Source organism: Triticum aestivum, chromosome 6D, assembly GCF_018294505.1.
Source record: "Triticum aestivum cultivar Chinese Spring chromosome 6D, IWGSC CS RefSeq v2.1, whole genome shotgun sequence".
Classification (NCBI taxonomy): domain Eukaryota; kingdom Viridiplantae; phylum Streptophyta; class Magnoliopsida; order Poales; family Poaceae; genus Triticum; species Triticum aestivum.
Genome location: NC_057811.1, coordinates 28,261,201 through 28,284,557, shown reverse-complemented (window position 1 = coordinate 28,284,557; position 23,357 = coordinate 28,261,201). Strand labels below are relative to the sequence as shown.

Below are 23,357 nucleotides of genomic sequence, written 5' to 3'. Positions count from 1 at the left end.
GCCTTTGTGAGTGTACGGTCAATGTTGATTCTCGAAAAAAGGGAAAGTATGCAAGCAACCTGCTCGAAGAACCCTAGCTAGAGTGTGTGACCGGCCAAAGAAAGGTATTAGATCCGATTCCGATGATCTAAGAAAGGTATTAGATCCGATTCCGATGATCTTTATGTTATGCAGGGTGAGATGATGCAGACTAGCATGCCTGCAGGCAAACAAAATAACTGTCAGATGATCCAAGTCTACCTCGGCTTGTTAGTTCAGCTGGCATTAGAAACTGAAATCAATCAAACGCGTGTCACGAGCTAAACATGGCGCGGCGGAGCCATGATTAATCGAGCACCTGTATTTACTGAGCAAGATTACAAAGGTGAGGTGAGGATTTTTTTTATTTTTTTTTAGAATCAGGTGAGGATTTTGTGCTGGCTGCTTCATGTGAAGTTCATGCATTTCAATCCTCAAAAAAGGGAAATTAAGTCCATGCATTTCCAGGCAGAACATATGTGCATTCAGCCTTATTCTTAGTCGGCCTTACAAGCTAGGCATTTGCATCCAGCCCTGCAGCTAGTGTTTCATCACATTCACTCCATGCACAGAACAAATCTTTATAGCTGAAAAACCAAATGATGCTTTAGTTGTTTCTGCTTTTTCTTAATGATTAATTCCGCGTCCTTTTAAAAGCGCGCATTTCATAAAAGACAAAAAAGGGCTATACACGCATGTGATTAGCATCTGATGCTGCATGCCCGGGAAAATCCTCTAGGCTTTACGCTCAAAATACTATCCCTTGCGTGACTACCTTCTTATACATCCTGATTCATTGATGTCCTGTATACAAGAACCACTGGTATACACTATGTATAGCACCAGTAAGTATGGCACCAGTAAGTAACTGTGGATTATATGATATCTATTCTTCACCAACTGTTTCAGTATAAAGATCTAGAGCTCATCAACAGGGTACTTCTCGATCAAATCAAACAACTCATCTCCGATGCCGAAACCGAGCATCTTGGCCATGTCGCCCGTCTTCAACCTTGGCTTGGCATGGTTCTGCTGCTTCAGCCACGAGTAGACGAGGAACACTTTCTTCATCCCAAACAGCTCCAACGCCTCAGGGTTGAAGACTACGCCGTGACGCATACTCATCTGCAGTAGTAGATCGTAAATTTCATCACCTCTGAACATGACACGGATGAGACCACATGTGCTGATTTCAGATAAATGGTTTGTACGGTTACCTGGTGAGGGACCAGCATTGCAGCATACCTGGCGAGCTCACCGGCTCTCCAGTCAAGCACCACCGGAAACCAGGGGTAGGAAGCATCAAGCCTCACAAACCATAGCCTTACATCTGGGAACTCCGACAGTTCCCTCGTATCGTATGGATCCTCTCTCTCGTAGTTTATTGTGAAGCCGACGGTTCGGTCCAACAGATTTCTTGATTGAGCTGAATAATGTGCATAAGATTCTGTTCAGTTATAGCCTCCTGGTGCAAAATGCAGTTGCATGATGTTCGAGGGATGGCCAAGGACTACCTGTAGTTAGGGAATTCAGGTTGCCAAGGGCGTCTTGGACGGGCGATAGGTCAAGTGCTCGGATGATATCCTTGTTGATAACAATCTCGATGCGCCCTTCGGTAGGTGGTGGAGGAGGCTCAACTTGTGGTGCATCTAAGAAAGCCATAAAGGATATCAATTGAAAGCAAAATATATGAGCTCACTCAAGGAAAACAACGATATGAATTCCACGCCACGCACACACTATTATGTGAGGACTTTATAATCTGACTGACATACAACAATTGAATCCTTCACCCTTGAAGAACCTATTAGAGCAGCTGAACAGGGCAATGGGCATAACAGGGTGCCATACATGAGAGGCAGTTTGTAGGTACTTGAGCATTTCCGAGGCACATTCCCTGTCATTTAACATCATATTGCTTCGCAAAAAAAAAAACATCATATTGGTTGTAAATAAAACCAATTGTGTGTGAATGGCAAACTTGGAAACCTTGACCAAATGCAGAATTGGTGTGTGCTGTACCTCTCCAGAACTACTGAGAGGGTGTTTGGTTCCAGGGACTTTTTTATGTTGAGACTAGAAAAAGTCCCTAGTAAACCAAACAAGGTGGGACTTTTTTGGAACTTTTTGCTAAAAGTCCTTAGAAGCACCTCCTTGAGAGTCTTTTTCAAAAAGTCCTAGGGACTAGAAAAAGTCCTAGGACTAGAGAACCAAACACCACCTGAATACCAAAATCAATTGCTACAACGACTTTGCACAAATAAATTGAGGACAGGAACCAAAATCATGGTTCCGATAGTGTCATATATTGAGATCTCGTCATATGTTTCGCTCAAAAAAAAGAAGATAATGCCGTCTGTTGATGTTGCGCTGTGAAACTAATCGTCCCAGGGAGAGTTTGGAATGGTATTTTAATTGGGTTTCAGTGAAGTGGCTGCTAATGCTAATGTTGGTAGAGCTCACCGTCTTGGTCGGAGAGGGAGAGGTCGAAGTTGCCGGAGGGGTTGAACGCGACGCGGAGAGCCTGGAGCTGGACGCTCGGCGTCTTGGGACCGGAGCAGCAGAGGAAGGCCGCAGGATGGGGCGGCGAGCTGCTGGCGCCGGTGCTGCTGCTGAGCCGCCTCGAAGCAGGGCGGAGCGAAGCCACGATAGGGTGGTGGTGGTGTACGGCGGCCGCGGCGCCGGCGGCCATGGAGGTAAGTAGGTAGGCTAGCCGCTGGCGTCGTGGAGGAGCAACAGCCTCCGGCGAGCGGCCCCCCGTGGCCGTGGGTCTATCTTATCCGTTTATCCTGACTTTTCTTTTTCTCAGGGGCTAAAAGGCGGGCTGCACGCGCTACGCGACAAGGAGCAGAAAAATCTCCATTCTTCTCACCTAGTACTGGGTCGACGGCGAGTCGGGATATGGTTCACGTCCTCACGTGCTCAAGGGCCACGAGATGGCGGTGATGTGCCTGGCGGTGCCCGGCAACGCCGTCGTGAGCGGGTTGGCCGACCAGATCCTCTGCGTTTGGCGTCGTGACAGGACGGAGCACGTCTGTCTAAGCGTGCTGGCCTGACACACAGGACCTGTGAAATGAATCGAATAAAAATAGTCGAATCGAATAAAAAACCATCCATTTTGAAATAACAAATCATCAATTTGAAGAAAAAGTTTATTAATCTGAAAAGATAAATCACCGAACCAGGAAGAAGAAAAAACAGAAAATGAAAAAAGAAAAAAGAAAAAAAATAGAAAATATATGGATAAAGAGGTTAATTATCAGATCGGGCAAGGCGGTGTGGTGGTTACTGCCTCCTCGTACCTCGATGCCTGGTTCGATTCACAGCGGGAGGGCATTTTTGCGTTTCAGAAAAACATAAAATGGTGGAGATGTGCCGGGCCAGCGTGGAGTTGGTGCGTGCGCCTGTTTGGAAAGTGTATACTAACGAGCGCCAAATAGAAAACACCCTGTGTCTAGACTAAAAAAAAAGCTACCTTTTTTTGAGACATAAAAAAAGGCTACCTATAAGGTCCTACATGGTGAGTCATGTCTTTGGTGCAAACTAGGGGTTTCGGCGCCCACGCACCCGCACTCTGGGCCCGACCCAAAAACGGGGGCGCGTTCGCCGGCTGGTCACATTGTTTCGGTGTGTTGACCGTTCGCCTGTTGCCGACTGGTCGTGGTTGACCGGTCAACCATTGTGTTACAAAAAGGGAGAAAAAAAAGGAAAACAACAAAAAAGAAAAAAATGTGACTTAAAAAATGTGAATGAAATTTTAAAAAAGTTCACAAGTATGAAAAAAAGTTCATCAAATATGATAAAAGTTCACCAATTAAAAAAATCATCGAATTTGTTAAAAATTTCACCAAATTATAAAAAGTTCATAAAATTTGAAAAAAGTTTATTTATTTTGAATAAATTTCATCAAATATTTAAAATTTCACGAATTTAAAAAAAGTTCATTGATTTTGAATAAATATCATCTATTTTCCTAAAAACGAAAAATGTGAAAAATCATCGATTAAAAAAACAAATTCCAAAAAGAAAATCCCAACATTTAAAGAAGAGAGAAAACCCGACTAAAACTGCCCCGGAAATAACCAGCTAACCAATTCCAAAAACTGGAGGATTCCCGCGACTGAAGAGAACAATAAGAAAAAAAAATTAGAAAGCACTAGTTGTTCGATGGCGTAGTGGTTACTGTTCTTGAGTAGTAGTGCTGCCTCCTTGGATATATTATGGGAACCAGTTTGGACAAAATATAATTGAGGTGATCGTCTACTTTCCATGTCATTTGTTTTGAAGATTAGTTTCTCGCATCCTAATGTTCATTTTCTGTTAATTTGGAGACTCCAGTTATGCATAGTAGTAATCTATTTCTCAGTAAATGTTTTTTTTACTGTATGGAAGCCTTACAAAATTCTTGATGTATTACCGAACTAACTACATGTTTGATTTTTGCTACGTGCGTGAGGCAATCGTAATGACATGTCTTCTAGGCGTCAGGGATCAGTTTGCTCCGACATCAAGCTACATATGGAAGCTCTTGGGACTGGCAAAGGTTGATGTGTTTGTCTGCATTCTTCTTTGTAACAAAGAGGTGTCTGTTTGCTTGATCACTTTTATGCTAATATGATGATTAAAGATTTTGCGGGATCATGTTTGTCTAAATATGTGATTCATTATGTTTACTATGTTACAACGTGTTTCTCAAGTAGAGATTACATATGACATCATTAACGGAGTCAAGAGTACGATGGTACAATGTGTTTCTCAGGTAGAGCTTACACCTAAGGGCAGGGTTTATAGTTTATCTCTATATATGTGTCAGTAATATTTTGTTTATAGCTCTACTATATGTGTTTTTTGTGTGTGTTTTTGCCGAGTCGTGTCAATATAGCAACTAAGATGCAATGCTCTATATTTATATTACTTCAGAAGTTGCATATGCATGATTACGGGGTAAGGCTGTCGTATACTCCCTCCGTTCCAAAATAAGTAACTCGAGTTTGTACTAACTTTGTACTGAAGTTAGTACAAAGTTGAGTCACTTATTTTGGGACGGAGGGAGTACAAAACTATTTGTGCATGAGAAAAGAAAACAGTGCTTTAAAAAGTAACTTATGTGTACATCTTATGTTAGTTGTTGGTCTGCCATTTGAAGCCATGAGCATGTGAATTATTTTGATGTACATATAATATCTACTTTCTATTACTAATGGACTTCTTGATCAATACTAATGGATGCCAATGAATAGGTTTCGTTCAGTCAAATGGGAGGTCTTTGAGTAGGATATTTGGTCTATTTACATGACATTGGTCCTTCTTGATCTTTGCGTTATTCTTGTTAACTTTTTGTATATTCTGATGCACCATCCACACGCACCTGCACATGTCTTCTTTTCATATATGGTACTGGTAATAAGACACTCCATTTGTCTTTGCCACATATCTATCAATGTTAAATCTGTGTTGATTTCCTTGTTTTTTTATTTGGTTCTGTAGCTAATTATGGTCCAACCAAATGCGCTTTGACAATAAAGTTTGCGGAAAAAGTCGTTTTAATAATCACAATTATTTCCTCATTGTTGTTGTTGCTTGTTTGTTGCCTATTGATCATACTGTCACTGGACTACATCCCCCGCCCTCATGTTTCTTCTGCTGCACATGGGCTGATGAATGGATACCAATATTGTTTTACTGACATTGAGTTGTTCCTTATTGGCAGGGACGGAGCCAGAAAATGGAGATAGGGGGGGCAGCCGGGCAGGGGCTTGAACTAGAAGAGTCTATCACAATCATAGAAGAGACAATCATATAGGCATATAGTATAGCAAATATCGTGAGGTCTGCGGCTCTGCAATATGAATAAAATTTGCATATTTATTTATCTGACGGTATAATTTCTTCAGAATTGGTTACTAGTATCAATTGGTAGAAAATGTTCTCACGAAACTCTTTCTCTTCATGCCTGCAAACCCATAATTTGACAGACAATTTTTTCTGAACTTTTTTTTATTGTTCTAGGTTTCTAGTTCTATGGTTTCTAAGGCACACATCAAAATAAAGTGTAGACAGAAAGAGGGTTAGAAATCATGTTCACGTCATTTAACTTAGCATCATGTTCACATGACTGAGAGCTTGAACCAATTGGCATCAATTGACTGAGCTCTCTTCCTCTTCGTGTCTACACACACATAATTGGACAGTACAAGAATTTCTAATTACAGTTTTAAATGTCTATATTTATACAATTACATTCTAAAACACAGACTAATCTAATGCTGAAAATAAACTGACCTTTCTTGATCGTCTGGTCGCTCATCCGTGTGTGTGTGTGCGGTCGGCCGGAATGTGTCTGCGGTCTTCTGATCGGCACGGCAGGGAGTCAGGCCGTCGGGGACATCGGACGGAGGCCTTCCCTCCTCGGCGGACGGAGAGATTTGGTGGAGAGGATGGAGGATCTACTAGGCGGGTGGAGAGATTAGACGCAGCGGATTTTTCCAATCGCAGGAACTAAGGAACGACGAACGAGCAGATTGGAAACGAAACTACCGTGCGTACGTCGTGGGCTCGCTTGTTGTCGTGCGTATTGCTTCCAGTTCCAGACTCTTTATCTTCTACGTGGGCTGTTTTTCTTTTTCTTTTTCCTCATATTAGGGCCGTTGGCCTGCTGCACGTACATGGTTCCCTCAAAAAAACAAAATGTGTACGTATATGGGCTTGGCCTATGGCTATGGGATTTCACAGGGGTGGCGAGACAAGCCAGAATTCTGTGCGTAGGAAGAAAAATTATACGTGGTACCTATCGCTATTAGGGGTAACGAGATCGTTAGGGGGGGTCTCGCCCCCCCTCGTCCCCCCTTAGAATCGTCCCTGCTTATTGGAGTATTTTTTTTAATAATTATGCATGGATTGTACTTTAAGTACCAGCTTTACAAGGTACCCTGATTGTAATTTACGTTTGGTTGGCTTTAAAGAAAGTTCTGCTGATGTATATTTTTCATTTGCGGGTAAAATGATTGTATTATTTGAGAGGTTGCAGCATTACAATTCCTATGAATAGATTCAGAAAGTTCATCTGGACACGAGCCTATCCAAACTGCAGTACAACCTTCCGTGCGACCAAACTTGGCCATGAGGTGGCTGCCAGCATTCTGGCAGCGTGCGATCTAGGCGATGGAGATCAACTGGTCGGAAATCATCAACTGTTTTACTTACTCCAGACCCCCGAGCCGCTCCCGCGAGCGTCCTCGGGGAAACCCTAGCCGCCGCCCCTCGTCCTCCCTCGTCGACTTCTCCCCCCGCCGCCACCGCACAGCGCCGCCGGGCAAAGACCGACCGGCGTTGGTGGCGGCGGGGATCTTGCCCCTCCTCGCGGTTGGCGTCCGGCGCGGGACGGCGCTGGGCTGGGCGGGGCCCAGCGGCGCGGCGGAGGGCGTGCTGGGTGGCGGCGTCCCTGCCTGGCGGCGGGGCTACGGCGGCTTGAGCCCTCTCCAACGCGCTGCGGCTGCGGCTTCTCTAGTGGCGGCACGAGTTATCCCGGCGGCGGCTTGGCGGCGTGGTGCGGCGAAGCTCCGGCGATGACTCGGCGGCGGGCTGGAGGGCTTGGCATCGTCCAGTGGTGCTGCCTCCGCGGCGGTTACGGCTTGGGGCCCTGGACCCCGATCCGATCTGGATCTGGTGGTGCCGGGGTCTGGGCCATGGCGACTGGAGGGGAATCGTCGGGGCTTGTCGTGTAGGGTAACGCAGCAGAAAACAAAAAATTTCCGACCTACGCACCAGCCCAGGACCACCATGGAGACTGCATACATGGTTTGATCTTTTTCGTTACCGACTCGTAGCGCAGCGGGAAGTAGAGTCGATGACGATCGGCGGTGCAGATCCCCGCAGCTAGGATTTACAACCTCCCAACCGCGAGGATTTATACCCTCATCTGCTCCTCAGACAGCCCTCCGGGAGGCGCTCGAACAACCCCCGGACGGTGTCGCGGACAGCCCTTCGGGAGGACCTTCGAAACTCGAACGGTCACATGGACAGCCCTTCGGGAGGCACTCACAAACTAAGACCGAAACTACGATCTCTCTACAGAGTTGCACACATACGGTGTCATCTATCCGGCAGGGCTTCGCCGTCCAGAACTAGTTCCTGCCGGAACCCGGACAGCCCGAAACTCTTTTCGTGGGAGGGAGAGAAGAAGCCAGATAATGCATGGCATGTGTATGAGAGCAAGGGATGAGTGTGGAGGGCTGCCCCTCCACCTCTATTTATAGGAAATCCCAAGGGGGTAGGGTAGTTTCACAAAAAACCCAAAATGCACATCAATGAAGTCCTTCCACAAGGACCTAGGAGTGAAACCAAGGAACAAGAGGGTCCCCAAGGGGGGATACCCCATGTGGCCGGCCACACCCCCATGAGGGGCCCAAAAAATGGCTCCTATCCATCCATGTCATCCCCAAGATCTTTTGGAGCAAAGCCCCAAAAGGTGGCTTTCCATAAAGTAACCATAAAGCTGATTTTCACTATTCACGACGACATTTTTCAGCGTCTGATCGAACTGAAAATATTTAGGTGGGCTAAGAACATTTCCAGTACCCACTAAAATGATTTTCAACGCGTTCCGAAACAATTCCGGTTTTAGTGATTTTCATCTGCGAAACGCATCTGAAGTGGCTCCGGCAGCTCCGGAACATTTCCGGTTTTTATCTTAGAAAATTCCAAAAAGCTTCCAGAATGATTCTGGCATCCTCCAAGAATTATCAGGCATATGCCAAAACCAATTTGACTTAATGGTGTATCCCGAAACAACTTTTCGGTATCATCCAAACTTATCCGATGACCTCTCTCTGCGGTACGATTCCGCTGTCCGAAACTTTTCGGTGTCCGAAACTTTTTCGGTGATTTTCTCTCAGACTCCCTGTCTATTATTCAGCAGATAGATGACCCTTAAGCGTGTGACCCTATAGGTTCGGTGAAGTATAGACATGACCCGGAACCCCTTCCGATCAATGATCAACATCGGAGCCGTGGACACCCATATTGACCCCTATACCCACACGAATAAATATTCGAGTGAACCTCCAGTTGCCGTGTGCTATTCCTGTTGCTTCGCGATATGTTACAAATACCCGAGGTGAGACATGTTGGCATTCCCGTGGATCAACAACTTGTCCACTATGCTAGTTACCTCGTTACCGGTATTGTTCTCTTTTCTCGTTATCGTGTTCCGGCATCCCCGTGATCAAATCACAAAGTGTCTGGCCAGACGATGATGGATACCGTAACACCGAGAGGGCCCAGAGATATCTCTCCATCGTCGGAGGAGCAAATCCCAATCTTGAGCTATCAAGTTACTTGACACACTTTTCCATGAACCCGTAAGCCGCCGTAATAGCCACCCATTTACGGATGACGTTTAACAAACCCCAAAGTTCATGAAGCAAGCATGAAGAAACTCGATACTCTCATGGTCTAAGGAATCATGCAAACGTTAACCATCTCTGTGTTATGTACCAATAAACTTGTGACGAATGAATCTCATAGCATAACATCATGCCGGGTCGATTCAACACAAATGTTCTCTTAACATTATGCCCTCAAGGTTGCTGACATAGACATGCCCATGATCAGGAAAACATAACCATCATGCAACACTTGAGCTAGTCTTAGAGGCCAGACTAGGAATACATTTTACCGTTTATTATTCCACACGTGCATATGAGTCTTCCTCCGAGCCTCGTGGTTATTGCAGACTCGAGAACCATAGCAGTTATAGCATGGAACATAAACATAATTATGAACTCGGAGATAAATAATATCATTTATTATTGCCTCTAGGGCATATCTCCTACAGACTCCCACTTGCACTAGAGTCAATAATCTAGTTAATGCTAATGCACTTTACACCTGTGGCACGCCGGTGTAAATATGCTTCGCTTGTGGTATAGCCTGATGTCCAACGGATCTGACGACTTCAGTTCCGTGTGTATCTTTGCATGTCCTCGCGTTTTCACGTTTTCACAAAATTCATATTTTGTGTGGACTTGGCTTTGTATGTATGTGAATCACAGGTCGAACCTGGATTCCTCAGACTGAGTTTTGGAGCAACTACCTGCAGTAGTGTCCCATTGTCAAAAGCCATCTTGGAACTATACTAAGTTCATGAATGAACTATATGATTCAACATCTTCTTTGTCGCTTCTAAAGCGTCAACATACTTAGCCCTTGTTATAGAATTCGCCACAGTAACTAGTTTGAACAAATTCCAACTAACTGTGCCACCACATTGTGTGGTACACAAAACCGTTAACTTAAATCGAATATCGCACGGTGAAAAGATGAAGACTATCGATGTAACATTTTACAACGAACTCTTCATGATCTCCGCTTGCAAGAAAACATATCATCAGTACTTACTCTAGTACTCAATGACATCTTTCACTGTTGTCCCACGATCAGTACTTTGATCACTTTAGTATCCATACTCGCAACACCTTGGGAGTATCGGACATATCTGGTTATTTTACATACCATGGAATACATGATTAATCCAAACACAAAAGTGTGTGGAATCTGCATCATGTATTTTACTCATCAGTGTTTTGGGACACCGAGTCTTGCAAAAACTCTTTCCATGTGACTTTGGCAAGAATCACTCCTTGGCGTTTTAAATGCTAAAAGGTTTTAGCATCTTGTCAATATGTATTCATTGCTTAGCCCCATTAGGTAAATCTATCTCCATAGATCATCATGCCTAATATTGAGGCTATTTAGCCTAAGCACTTCATCGAAAAACTATTTTCAAATGAAGTCCTAATTTGTGTCAAGAAATTTATTTCCAATTACCAATGTGCCAAGCACATAAGGTTTTTAAAAATATTAGTACGCTCCCACTTACTTTCTTGAATTACAAGCATCTTCGTTACCCATTGATGAAGTCAAAACCCCTTTGACCATTTCATCAAAACCCGAAGATTCCAACTCCATTTTGCTCTCTTCTGTCCATTGCTGGAACTCTGAAGTTTGCATACCTACTAGCATCCTCTGGATCGACAAATTACTTTGGACTGTATCATATATAAGTCCTAGCTTTCATTTCCATCAGATGGAAATCCTTTTATCATCCATGTTTCATATCTCATGATTGAAATATGTATTAATTGCTAGTTCAACCCGAACCGACTTTAAGCATCGCTACGATGAAAACAACCTCATCGTAGTCAACTCTTGAACTTGTTATTTCAACAAGTCGAGCTTTATGGATAAAACATTTTATCCGTATCAGTTTTAAGTTCCATAAATATTCGTTAGACTCTAAGTCTTCCGAAAGGTGTATCAAGGTTTTAATCTTGAATCACTTATATGCAAACTAACTCGGGTTGTATTGGCATTTAGCCAATTCCGGAGTCAGGGCCCATCAACGCTTCCTTGTGTATCGTAGGCATAATGTTGTCTAACAACAATATCTCGTTTGCGCACCTGAGAGGTTTGCACGAGCCTTGCCTACGTGGTTCAGCTGCAAGTTCGACCGAAGTTCATACATTTTATTGTAGAGACTTCCGTATCAGTCGCAGTAGGAAACTCTGGAATTACTTCCAAGGTCTCTTTCCTTTGATCTGATGACGTAGATACTGTTTATCTCGTCGAGTTGCACTATTCTCCCACTCACCTTTTTGAAAGAACCATTCTCTTTAAAAGCACACCGTTTCGCGGCAAAACTATTTGCCTCGGTATAGTGAGGGAGGAATACCCAACATTTTGGTATAACCTACAAAGTAGCACTTGTCTGATTTGGAATAGGTTTGTAACCTTTTACACAAGCCCCATATTCCAAATGTTAAGAAAAGATATAACATGGTTGGGCGTACCATACCATGGCTTCATTTCAACAGACCCGATGTAGCTCTTTTCAGTGTAAAAGCCGCAGTCTCTAAAGCATCACTTTAAAAGGGATAATGGCAAATTTATTTATGTCATCTTTCACCTTACCATGTCATAAATGGTTTGATTACATCTCCACAGACTTTCCACTTGCAGTGGTGTTCCGGGAGGTGCAAGTTATGAAACCCCTTTCACAACTCATCAGACATTCGCTAAACATGTAACTCAAATATTCCTTTGTGCAATCAAATTGCAGAAACATAATTTTCTTGTTACAATAACTTCTACTTCATTTTTGAGAACCTTTCGAATGATTTCAAAAGATCCAGACTTACGTCTCATCAAGTAAATATCCATATATCTACTTGAGTCATTTCTGAAGATAAATAAATCCACCACTAACAACACTTATCGGACTACACACATCAAATGTATGATCACTAATAAGTTTGTTGTTCGTTCCTTATGGCCTGTGAACGGTATTTTAGTCACTTCACTTTTCGGAGGAAAGTTGCAAGTGTCAGATGATTCAAAATCAAGAAGACTTCAAAATCCATCATAATGGAATTTTCCATGCGGTTTCTCCAATGTGACCAAATGTAGTGCCACACTTGTGTGGTATTCTTTTAGTCTTGCGACATTTAGCGTCAGTGTTATGGATGTATCATATTACCATCAATATTCATAACATACATGCCATCTTGGATGGAAGCATGGCCCTTCATGTTATTCATAATACTTAACAACAATTGTTGTTTTTATGAACAACTCTTTTGCAACAAACATTGTGCAATGGGCTAGAGTGTATGAAACTCTAAAATGAATTATGAAAGTAAACCCAGAGGTATTGTATTATTATCAATATTCATAACATACATCTCATTCATAATGAAAGTATGGCCCTTGTGTTATTCATAACATCGAACATAAAAAGTTCTCTTATGAACAACCTTCTTGCAAGATATCTTATGCAATGGGATAGAGTTTGTAAAACTCTAAATGAATTATGAAAATAAATACAGACGGCAATACACCGATGGAAGGTATAATAACATTTACTATGTTCCCTGTGTATACCTTAACCTCATTTCTAGCTAGTCTTTCAGGCCATAGTAGTTCTTACATCGAGTTGCAACAGAATGCAATCGAGCGGGCAATTTTGTGATGAACTCACAATACCCAAGAATTAGTGATTAACATGTTTAACCATAATTCGCAAGAACTATATCTTTGACCAGCCTTCTATACATCAAAAACTTGTATGACATTCATACATGAGCTGGATATTCCAGTCTTCTTTCCTTTTGCCTTTATACTTCTAACAGTTTAACTTTTAGTATTTCTCCTACTCTCAGAAGAAGCACCCAACTTAAGAGTGGCATTAGCCCCGGACTTCCTAGGCGTGTAAGTCATACTAACACCCTTTGGACACTTCCTTTCTCTTTAAGTTGTTGTTTTATTCACCTTTCATTATATGACAGGCGTTCTTCTGGATCCCTTTCCCAACAGTCAAATGCATAGCAAACACTTTTACTAATACTTGCAAACAAACATTGCTTTGTTTGTATCTGAAAATAATTTTCAGTTCCATGAATATCATATAACTATCCCAACTTTCGAAGTTTGGGTTTCATGGAAGCAACCATATTCCACTTGACCGTAACAGAATTCTAGCTTTTGGATCGAAGGACGAGAGTCACATGATCCATAACATTAGCGGGAGGATACGGAAAGCATGCGATAGGACAAAGTCCTTCTCGGCACTTTTGAGGACAATCCTCATATTACTTTACCAATCGTAATGTTTTAACCAGATATTTAACAACTATACAATTTTAATAGGGAAGGTGGAAATGCGAGCCACTATTCTACAACTATTATGCAAAAAACACTTAGACAGTGTTCATAATTAATTGCACTGAGAATTAAACATGTTAATTCAATAGTGCGCTCCCACTCAAATTAATATCTCTCACAATTAATTTTGAGTGATACAAGATCCAGACTTCAATTCATCACCATAGAATCATCATCTCATAACGGGAATTTTAATCGGTAGGCCAACTTGCCGATCACATCTCTATGTGACTCTTGCTCATCTTTCGATGCATGTGTTCCGAGCGCAGGACGATCCTGCCATGAACGTCAAGACAACCAAGTGATCTTGCTGCGAGGTCTGACCTCACCCGCCTCACACTTCTCTAATCGTTCGTACCCATGCATCCATGGCGCACCCCGAAAAGATAGGTGCCGTGACGGTGCTACACTTGGGAGAACACTAACTACTTGATATTTTAAGTGAGAGATCACCCTAATAAAAGCGACTACCGCGCAATCAAGAAGGGTGCATCATAAGGGATAAACATCTCAGGCAATTCATAGTAGCATGATATGGTATAGCCCTTTCTGACGGAGAAGTATTTCATTTCTTCGTCTTCGGCATTCGCGTCGGTGTTCACCTTCGCAAAGATTGCCACCACCATGTCGATGCACCAGATAATATTGCTATCTCTATAGCTAACAAAATAATGCATTACAACAAGGTTGACACGCAGGTCATTAAAGTGCAATCATATGGCTCCAGCCATCATGCCGAATCATGACACACAGGTCATGTTAATCAAATTACATCATATAGTCATCTCATACATAATCGAATTAGTATGAGCACTGCTATACCACATCACATGCACATCCTGCAAAACCAAGTTAGACGCCTCTAATCGGTTTATGCAAAATTTATTTTACGTGGCTTCTAAGGTTTTGACTTAAACCGCAGCGACCAACGTTCATCATCAAGTATGATTATTCAGGTTGCTAGATTAACATCTCGGGGTGTATGAAACACGGGATAATGAAATCTCGAGCCCCATACTAAACTTCGTCATACGCATGACCCCCGTGCAGATCATATCTGCAATGCCCTTTCATCTGCGAATTTCATCTTTCTTTTGACTACGGCAGAACCCAAAGAACTGATAGCACTTCCATGATCAATCAGGATCACGGATTGCCAGAACTTTGTCAAATTCCACCATGCTGTCTCGAGATTGAGCAAACGCAAATTCTAGGGAAGCAACAAGAACCTCGGGTAACAGATTTCATCTGTCACCCGCATAAATAATTTTCAGCAATAGATCTCATCTACTACCTAATTATATTATGCAATACCCATACATCTCCATGTATTCTAGATCGAAACCTGCATCTACGCATAGCACGGCTCTGATACCACTGTAGGGTAACGCAGCAGAAAACAAAAAATTTCCGACCTACGCACCAGCCCAGGACCACTATGGAGACTGCATACATGGTTTGATCTTTTTCGTTACCGACTCGTAGCGCAGCGGGAAGTAGAGTCGATGACGATCGGCGGTGCAGATCCCCGCAGCTAGGATTTACAACCTCCCAACCGCGAGGATGTATACCCTCATCTGCTCCTCAGACAGCCCTCCGGGAGGCGCTCGAACAACCCCCCGGACGGTGTCGCGGACAGCCCTTCGGGAGGACCTTCGAAACTCGAACGGTCACATGGACAGCCCTTCGGGAGGCACTCACGAACTAAGACCGAAACTACGATCTCTCTACAGAGTTGCACACATACGGTGTCATCTATCCGGCAGGGCTTCGCCGTCCAGACTAGTTCCTGCCGGAACCCGGACAGCCTTACGGCTCTACGAAACTCTTTTCGTGGGAGGGAGAGAAGAAGCCAGATAATGCATGGCATGTGTATGAGAGCAAGGGATGAGTGTGGAGGGCTGCCCCTCCACCTCTATTTATAGGAAATCCCAAGGGGGTAGGGTAGTTTCACAAAAAACCCAAAATGCACATCAATGAAGTCCTTCCACAAGGACCTAGGAGTGAAACCAAGGAACAAGAGGGTCCCCAAGGGGGGATACCCCATGTGGCCGGCCACACCCCCATGAGGGGCCCAAAAAAGGCTCCTATCCATCCATGTCATCCCCAAGATCTTTTGGAGCAAAGCCCCAAAAGGTGGCTTTCCATAAAGTAACCATAAAGCTGATTTTCACTATTCACGACGACATTTTTCAACGTCTGATCGAACTGAAAATATTTATGTGGGCTAAGAACATTTCCAGTACCCACTAAAATGATTTTCAACGCGTTCCGAAACAATTCCGGTTTTAGTGATTTTCATCTGCGAAACGCATCTGAAGTGGCTCCGGCAGCTCCGGAACATTTCCGGTTTTTATCTCAGAAAATTCCAAAAAGCTTCCAGAATGATTCTGGCATCCTCCAAGAATTATCAGGCATGTGCCAAAACCAATTTGACTTAATGGTGTATCCCGAAACAACTTTTCGGTATCATCCAAACTTATCCGATGACCTCTCTCTGCGGTACGATTCCGCTGTCCGAAACTTTTCGGTGTCCGAAACTTTTTCGGTGATTTTCTCTCAGACTCCCTGTCTAGTATTCAGCAGATAGATGACCCTTAAGCGTGTGACCCTATAGGTTCGGTGAAGTATAGACATGACCCGGAACCCCTTCCGATCAATGATCAACATCGGAGCCGTGGACACCCATATTGACCCCTATACCCACACGAATAAATATTCGAGTGAACCTCCAGTTGCCGTGTGCTATTCCTGTTGCTTCGCGATATGTTACAAATACCCGAGGTGAGACATGTTGGCATTCCCGTGGATCAACAACTTGTCCACTATGCTAGTTACCTCGTTACCGGTATTGTTCTCTTTTCTCGTTATCGTGTTCCGGCATCCCCGTGATCAAATCACAAAGTGTCTGGCCAGACGATGATGGATACCGTAACACCGAGAGGGCCCAGAGATATCTCTCCATCGTCGGAGGAGCAAATCCCAATCTTGAGCTATCAAGTTACTTGACACACTTTTCCGTGAACCCGTAAGCCGCCGTAATAGCCACCCATTTACGGATGACGTTTAACAAACCCCAAAGTTCATGAAGCAAGCATGAAGAAACTCGATACTCTCATGGTCTAAGGAATCATGCAAACGTTAACCATCTCTGTGTTATGTACCAATAAACTTGTGACGAATGAATCTCATAGCATAACATCATGCCGGGTCGATTCAACACAAATGTTCTCTTAACATTATGCCCTCAAGGTTGCTGACATAGACATGCCCATGATCAGGAAAACATAACCATCATGCAACACTTGAGCTAGTCTTAGAGGCCAGACTAGGAATACATTTTACCGTTTATTATTCCACACGTGCATATGAGTCTTCCTCCGAGCCTCGTGGTTATTGCAGACTCGAGAACCATAGCAGTTATAGCATGGAACATAAACATAATTATGAACTCGGAGATAAATAATATCATTTATTATTGCCTCTAGGGCATATCTCCTACATGTCGGCCTCTAGGCACCATGGGGGTGCCGGCGGCGACGCGTGCCAGGCGTGGTGACACTGCTGGACGTGGTGGTCATCTTCTTCCCGAGATGGCCGGCCAGAGGCTTGGTGATCGGATCTCGAGATCCATCATCTTGTCCCGGCTGCGAGTAGGGGAGACATGGTTGCCGGTGAAAACCGAGCCGATGGCAGGCGATGGCGGCGTTCTCGCCGTTACCTTGATGAAGGCATCATCGGGTAACTATTGTCGACCCACTCGTGCTGCTCCGGGGGAAACCCTAGGATCTGGTGTTCCAGATCGGACGATGGCGGCACTGCGGTGTCGTTTCTCTCTTGGGAGCATCGTTTGCGGAGCAGCGCTGGAGGTCAGAGGCAGGAGGTGGAGCGGCTTCGTCTTGCACGGAGCTTCGGTGGTGATGTCAAGTCATGCCTGACCGACAGGTGCTACGCCTTGTCATGCCTGGTCGGCAGGTGCTACGCACGACAGATCTTCCAAGGACTTCAAGCTGTGTCGGCTGGTGATACCTGGCAGCATGGCGCTGAGGTGTATCAGCGACCGCGACGTGTTCAGCTGTTTGCGCGCAGGGAGGAGGTGTCGTTTGGCGCCGTGGTGGCGTCGACGTTAACTAGACCGAGCAAGGTTGATGCATCAGGACATTTCTGAAGATGGAGCGGTGGCAGTTGGCGGCGGCGGCATCTGAGTGCACGCCGGACCGGTGAGACCCATGCCTGGCAGGCGTCCTGGATGGGTTCTCAGGTCTTAGATGTTAGGTTTAGCTGCGATGTCTGTTTGGTATTAGGCCCATGCTATCTGCGCCCCTTCATCAGCTGGATAGAGATGATTAGACGGCGGCTTTAGTCTTACTGTTGTATTACTTTGTAAGGTCTTGTGAGAATAATTAATAAAGTGGCCGTATGCATCGCCCAGATGCAGAGGCCGGGGGTCATCCTCCTTTTCTAAAAAAAAAACAAGATGTGTACAACCTAAGTTTCATACAAAAGCTTGAAGATTGGTTTACTTGGCAAGAGTCCCAAGTCGTAGAGTGAACAGGGTAATTGTGCACATTCCAAACTGATTCATTTTGGCTGCCTTCACATGTTTTGATGATAGCCTCGCTCTTCTAGAGAAGAGATGTAACTTAGACATGCATGTATATATTCTCATACGGGCAGTCCGCCTTGCACACTCCACGTCAAACTGCGTGGTTAATTTCCTGGAAAACAAAACTGTGAAGTTAATGAATCTCCGGAACTTGATTTTCAATTGACGTAATTGGACTTCGTGAAAAGGATAGTGTAGTAGAATATGATTATCTTACTTCTAGACCATATGAAGTTGAACTATAGTTTTGTTTAATTCATTTCAACTCGAGGTTCATTTGTAATCTTTTTAAAACTTTATAATTGCTTTACATACCATTTTTGTGTAATGGTCAAGTATGAAAATGCAGATATGTCAACTATTAGACGGGAAAAACAATAGAATAAAGATTTTCTGTAAAGTACAAAATAGTACTTAGAACTCACTGGAAATTTGCCACTTTTAGATGAAAATGTTTTGCAAATCAATGGTTATTTAACTTAGAATGATCTTTAGATATTACCTCTTGTTAGAAACAAACTAATTTGTGCAGCTATTACCAAGCCTCACGCAACTGGCTCCTCCCAAAACCTAGGGTTCCTTTATCTCCTGCCGGCGCCGCCGCCGGTCCACCTCATCTCTCGTGGCCTTAGGGCCCTTGGCGGCGCGGCGGATCTTGGTCCTTGCCAGTGGGAGGGCTCCATTTTTAGGTGTTTCTTTGAGTTTTGTTAGAGTTTGTGTCCTGCTCAGAAAGTCGAGACGGCGGCAACTCCCTGAAGATGGAATAAAGTTCTCCCTGCCTAGGCTCCGTCCCGGCGGCGCGTCTAGCATCGTTGGTAGGCGTGTGGAGATGTGTCTTCGGCGGATCTGTCCTTGGTGGATTTGCTCGGATTCGGTCGTAGTTCGCCTACATTCATGTGTCTTCGGGTTAGATCTTTTCAATCTGCGCTACTCTTCAACGATTGCGGTAACTGTTCTGGTGCGCTGGTCATATGGTGGCTTAGCATGGCGACTTCCCGAGTGTCCACTATAACAAATTTTGCCCGGCACCAATGAGGGAGGGGCGATTACGGCGGCGCATCTTCGACTCGCTTCAGTGCTCGTAGTTGTCCCTAGGTGGTCTACGGATCTGGATGTAATTTTTATTATTTCCTTTGTTTGTTGTAGTAGGATAAATGAAGATGAATAGATCGGAATTTTTTCGCAAACAAAAACAAACTAATTTATGTGCATTAGTCGAGACGTGCATTGCACAATGCTCATTTACTAGTATACAGAGAAAAGAATAGGAAAGATAGCCGCACCAAAAAAAAAAGGAAAAGGCAAGATAGCCGCACCTAGGGTTTTGCCTATTCAGTTTCGGTGGAAGTAGAAAGCCCCGCCCGACCGCTCCGGCGCCGGCTCGAATTTGAGTTGGAAACCGAACCAAAAACAAAGATTTACAATGAGATGAGAGGAGAGCTGGAGAAAAGTCGAGATCTGAAGGAGGTGTCGAGATCCGAAGTGGTTTCTCGGCCAGATCCCTCATCCATGGGGCTGTTTGCGCTCAACAGGCTCATGCCTCCGCAGCGCGACCGGCAGCGGCGTCGGCATCAAATTCATGGCCATCCTCCTTTTGTTTCCCCCGTCTCAGGTCGGCTTATGGCCTCATTGACGACGGGTAAAAGGAAGGGATCGCCCTGTCAACAAGATGACGATTCTCAATCTGGCAAAATTAAGAGAACAATCCCAGAGCTCCCTGAGGTAACGGATGCGTTAACATTTTCATTTTTTCAAGCATAATGTCACTGGGACTACTCTAAAAGGACTAATTCTCGGGACTATGCTAGACTAGCTGCACAGTATTACGATTTGGAAACAGAGAAAAGATCCTTTTGGTCACATATTAATGTAGTAACGGAGAGAAGTTATTTTTGGTCACATCCTACTACTATAACACAAAAAAGATGATTTGTTTTACTAAACCAATGATAAACTCGACAATTTGTTATAGCTGTAGCTGGTCTCTCTGCAAAGCATGGTGACGTGTCCAACACAGCTTTCCAGAATTTTGTGCGCAATTTAGGTGCTTTGGTACTAATAACTGAGTTATTTAGTAATTGCTACCTCCCTTCATTTTTACAAGGTGCAGTTTTTGCACTCCAAAATCCAAATTCACACTTTCATCAACAACTAGTGTAATAATAATTGTCAAAATGATGCAATTGGGTTCTTATATAAAATGCACTCGCTAATCATTATGATTTTGTAACTATCAACAAACCATTATGATTTGATTTAGTATGTCTTGTAAAAGTGAACAGAAAGCTTTGATTAGCACTATGAAGCTAGTGTTGCGCTGTAACAAAGTTCATGCGATAATTGATTGGGATATTCATCACAGAAATTTGAAAAATGATTAATCTTCCCACCTGCTGCAGAACCTTTCCCAAAATATTTGATTCTGCTATTGCGCTACCTAAATCTACAAAAAACATCAAAACTTTCACAATTGCACTATAGATGCTGTAGGGTTGATTTTTAGCTTTTGTGCAATTTGTGCTACCTAAAGCTATTATGAATTGAACTCTGCATTTTCTGCCTTTTTTTCTTTATCTTCATGATCTTCTTGAACAATTATCTCTTCATCTTAGTTGCCCAGGTTCATGTTTTTCATGCAATGTCAGTGTCATTTCATAGACTTCCATCTGTTTAACTTTTCAGTTTTGATATGCTATTTGTACCCTATGCTGAAATTACATATTCATATCTGTTTCGTCACTGTTTTAACCCATTTATAAACATATTATTGCACAATAACATACTCCAAATTGCACAGAAACATCATTGTTGGCTGGCAACTGATGCAAGCAAAAGTATATTTCATGAAGTAGTTAATTGGTGTGAGCTGTTAGCAACTGTCTCCCCCTCGTCCTCCACCTCCAAACAGCCAGTAATAATGTTAGAAAAAAAATTCTCTATGCATTGCTGAGTTTAACCTAGCACAGTTGCGTTCCTTTGCACTATCTACCTATGTAAATCAGTGCACCCTGTGAAGGGCTACCTGGGTACAATGTTATTCGTGTGGTTCTACTGTTTTTCTTTCTCCAATTGTACCATTGACCTTACACTTCCAATTTTGATCTTTTATCTAATTCTTGTGTGTGCAGGACATATTGCTTCGTATACACTCCTTAATGCCAATGCGGGAAGCTGCTCGTGCTGCTTGCCTATCTCAAGCCTTTTTACATTCCTGGAGATGTCATTCCAATCTCATATTTAATAAGTATACAATTGGCTTGAAGAGTGCGAGTGGCGAGAAGTTCCACCACAAGGTTGACTGCATTCTCAGGTAACACAAAGGCAGCTTGAAAACATTCAAGCTTGAGTACAATGAAAAGAATGGGCTCGATGACTTCAGTTATTTTGACCGTTGGCTTCAGATTGCTCTTAAGCCCGGGCTTGAAGAACTCACCTTCGTGTTGTCTGAAACTGAAACAATGAGAAAATACAACTTCCCATGCGCTATTTTATCTGACAGGGTTGGAAACTCACTTAAGCACCTTTCACTTCGTTTTTGTGACCTCCATCCCACAGTTGAACTTGGCCCCTTGAGAAGCCTGACAAGGCTGTACCTCTGCTGTGTGAGCATTACGTGGAATGAGTTAGAGTGCCTTCTTTCCAACTCTCCTGCTTTGGAGCTATTAGATCTTACTAGTTGCGCTGAGATTAGGTCTCTGAAGTTATCTTGTGCCCTGCAGCGCCTCATTGTGCTTAGTGTTTTAGAATGCGAGAGATTGACAGTGATAGAGAGCAAAGCACCAAATCTCTCTAGTCTTTACCTTAGAGGAAGCAGGTTAGACTTCTCACTTGTGGAAACATTGCAAATGAAGGAATTATACTTGCAACAAGACAACCTTATCCGTGATGCCTGTGCCAAGCTGCCACCCATTCTGCCAAATATTGAAACTCTTGTCATAGAATCACCGTGGGAGGTATATATTCTCTGCAATATGCAGGTTACATTAGTCATCCCTGGTATAGTGTATCTGATACATGTCGTTTTTTGTTTGCAGGTGGTCGATGCACCAATGCTGCCTACCAAATTCCTCTACCTTAAGCACCTGAACGTTAATTTGAGAACAGGAACAACCGAGTACCGGCCATATGACTATTTTTCTCTGGTTTCTTTCCTGGATGCTTCTCCTTCCTTGGAGACTTTGAAATTAGATGTAAGGCGCTGGCGCTGTTTATTCATTTCATCCTGCAAAGCATCTGGGTCCGTTTAACTCAAATCATTATTATCCTTTCTATCTATTGTCAGGTGACTCAGTTGCGTATGTTGCACAAGTCAATTTTTGCTGATTCTCAACTGAGGCACATGCCTGAACACCGCCATAGCTGCCTCAAGAGCGTGAAGATCAGTGGTTTCAGCTCTGCGAAGTGCTTGATTGAACTGACATGTTATATTCTCAAGAACGCGGTGTCACTTGAGTGTCTTACATTGGACACCATTTATGGGCATAGGTGTTATGATGACGGCAAGTACGATTGGTGTATGCCCATGGGTGTTGGTATTCTCATGGAAACCCCCAGGGCACTCTCGGCTATCAGAACATACATTGAGAATAAAGTTCCATCTACAGTTAAGTTAACTGTTATGGAGCCTTGCAGCCCATGCCATGCTAAAGCATTACGGCGGGCATTATCACAGTCGTGCAATGCCGTTTCCATTTGATTTTAGCTAACTGCTCCCCTGTTCAGAGCCATTTATGGCTGTGGCCCAATGTAACAAAATGTAAACTTATTATAGGACCATGTTTTTTTTCCTGAAGCATCAGACCTTTTCAATGTCTAGTTTTTGTAGTGTTTTGTTTGTAGGGATTAGTTGACAATTTATTTTTGTTTGGGCCAGTGTTGAAATATTCAGTCGCAAGATGTGGTGTTGTGTTTTGTTTCTCAAGCTATTGTTACTGGCAGCAGCAACAGCTTGGCGCCCCGGTTTTGTTGATCACGCTCACAATACTGAGTCTGACCGTGCGGCTCATAGAGGCCG

At 43.6% G+C, this 23,357-nt stretch overlaps 1 protein-coding gene and 1 pseudogene across 1 annotated transcript; one reads left to right on the top strand and one right to left on the bottom strand.

Annotated features, from left to right (window-relative positions):
- Nucleotides 1-624: 624 nt before the first annotated feature.
- LOC123143236 (protein CHLORORESPIRATORY REDUCTION 6, chloroplastic) lies at nucleotides 625-2,832 on the bottom strand. The gene is made up of 4 exons (XM_044562088.1): nucleotides 2,482-2,832; nucleotides 1,533-1,667; nucleotides 1,236-1,444; nucleotides 625-1,143 (listed from the first exon to the last, which is right to left on the bottom strand). Exons 1-4 carry the CDS (start codon nucleotides 2,708-2,710, stop codon nucleotides 937-939), a joined length of 780 nt encoding a protein of 259 aa, XP_044418023.1. The 5' UTR covers nucleotides 2,711-2,832; the 3' UTR covers nucleotides 625-936.
- A 16,879-nt stretch (nucleotides 2,833-19,711) lies between these two features.
- On the top strand, nucleotides 19,712-23,129 carry LOC123140895 (FBD-associated F-box protein At5g56370-like; annotated as a pseudogene).
- The last annotated feature ends 228 nt before the right edge of the window (nucleotides 23,130-23,357 follow it).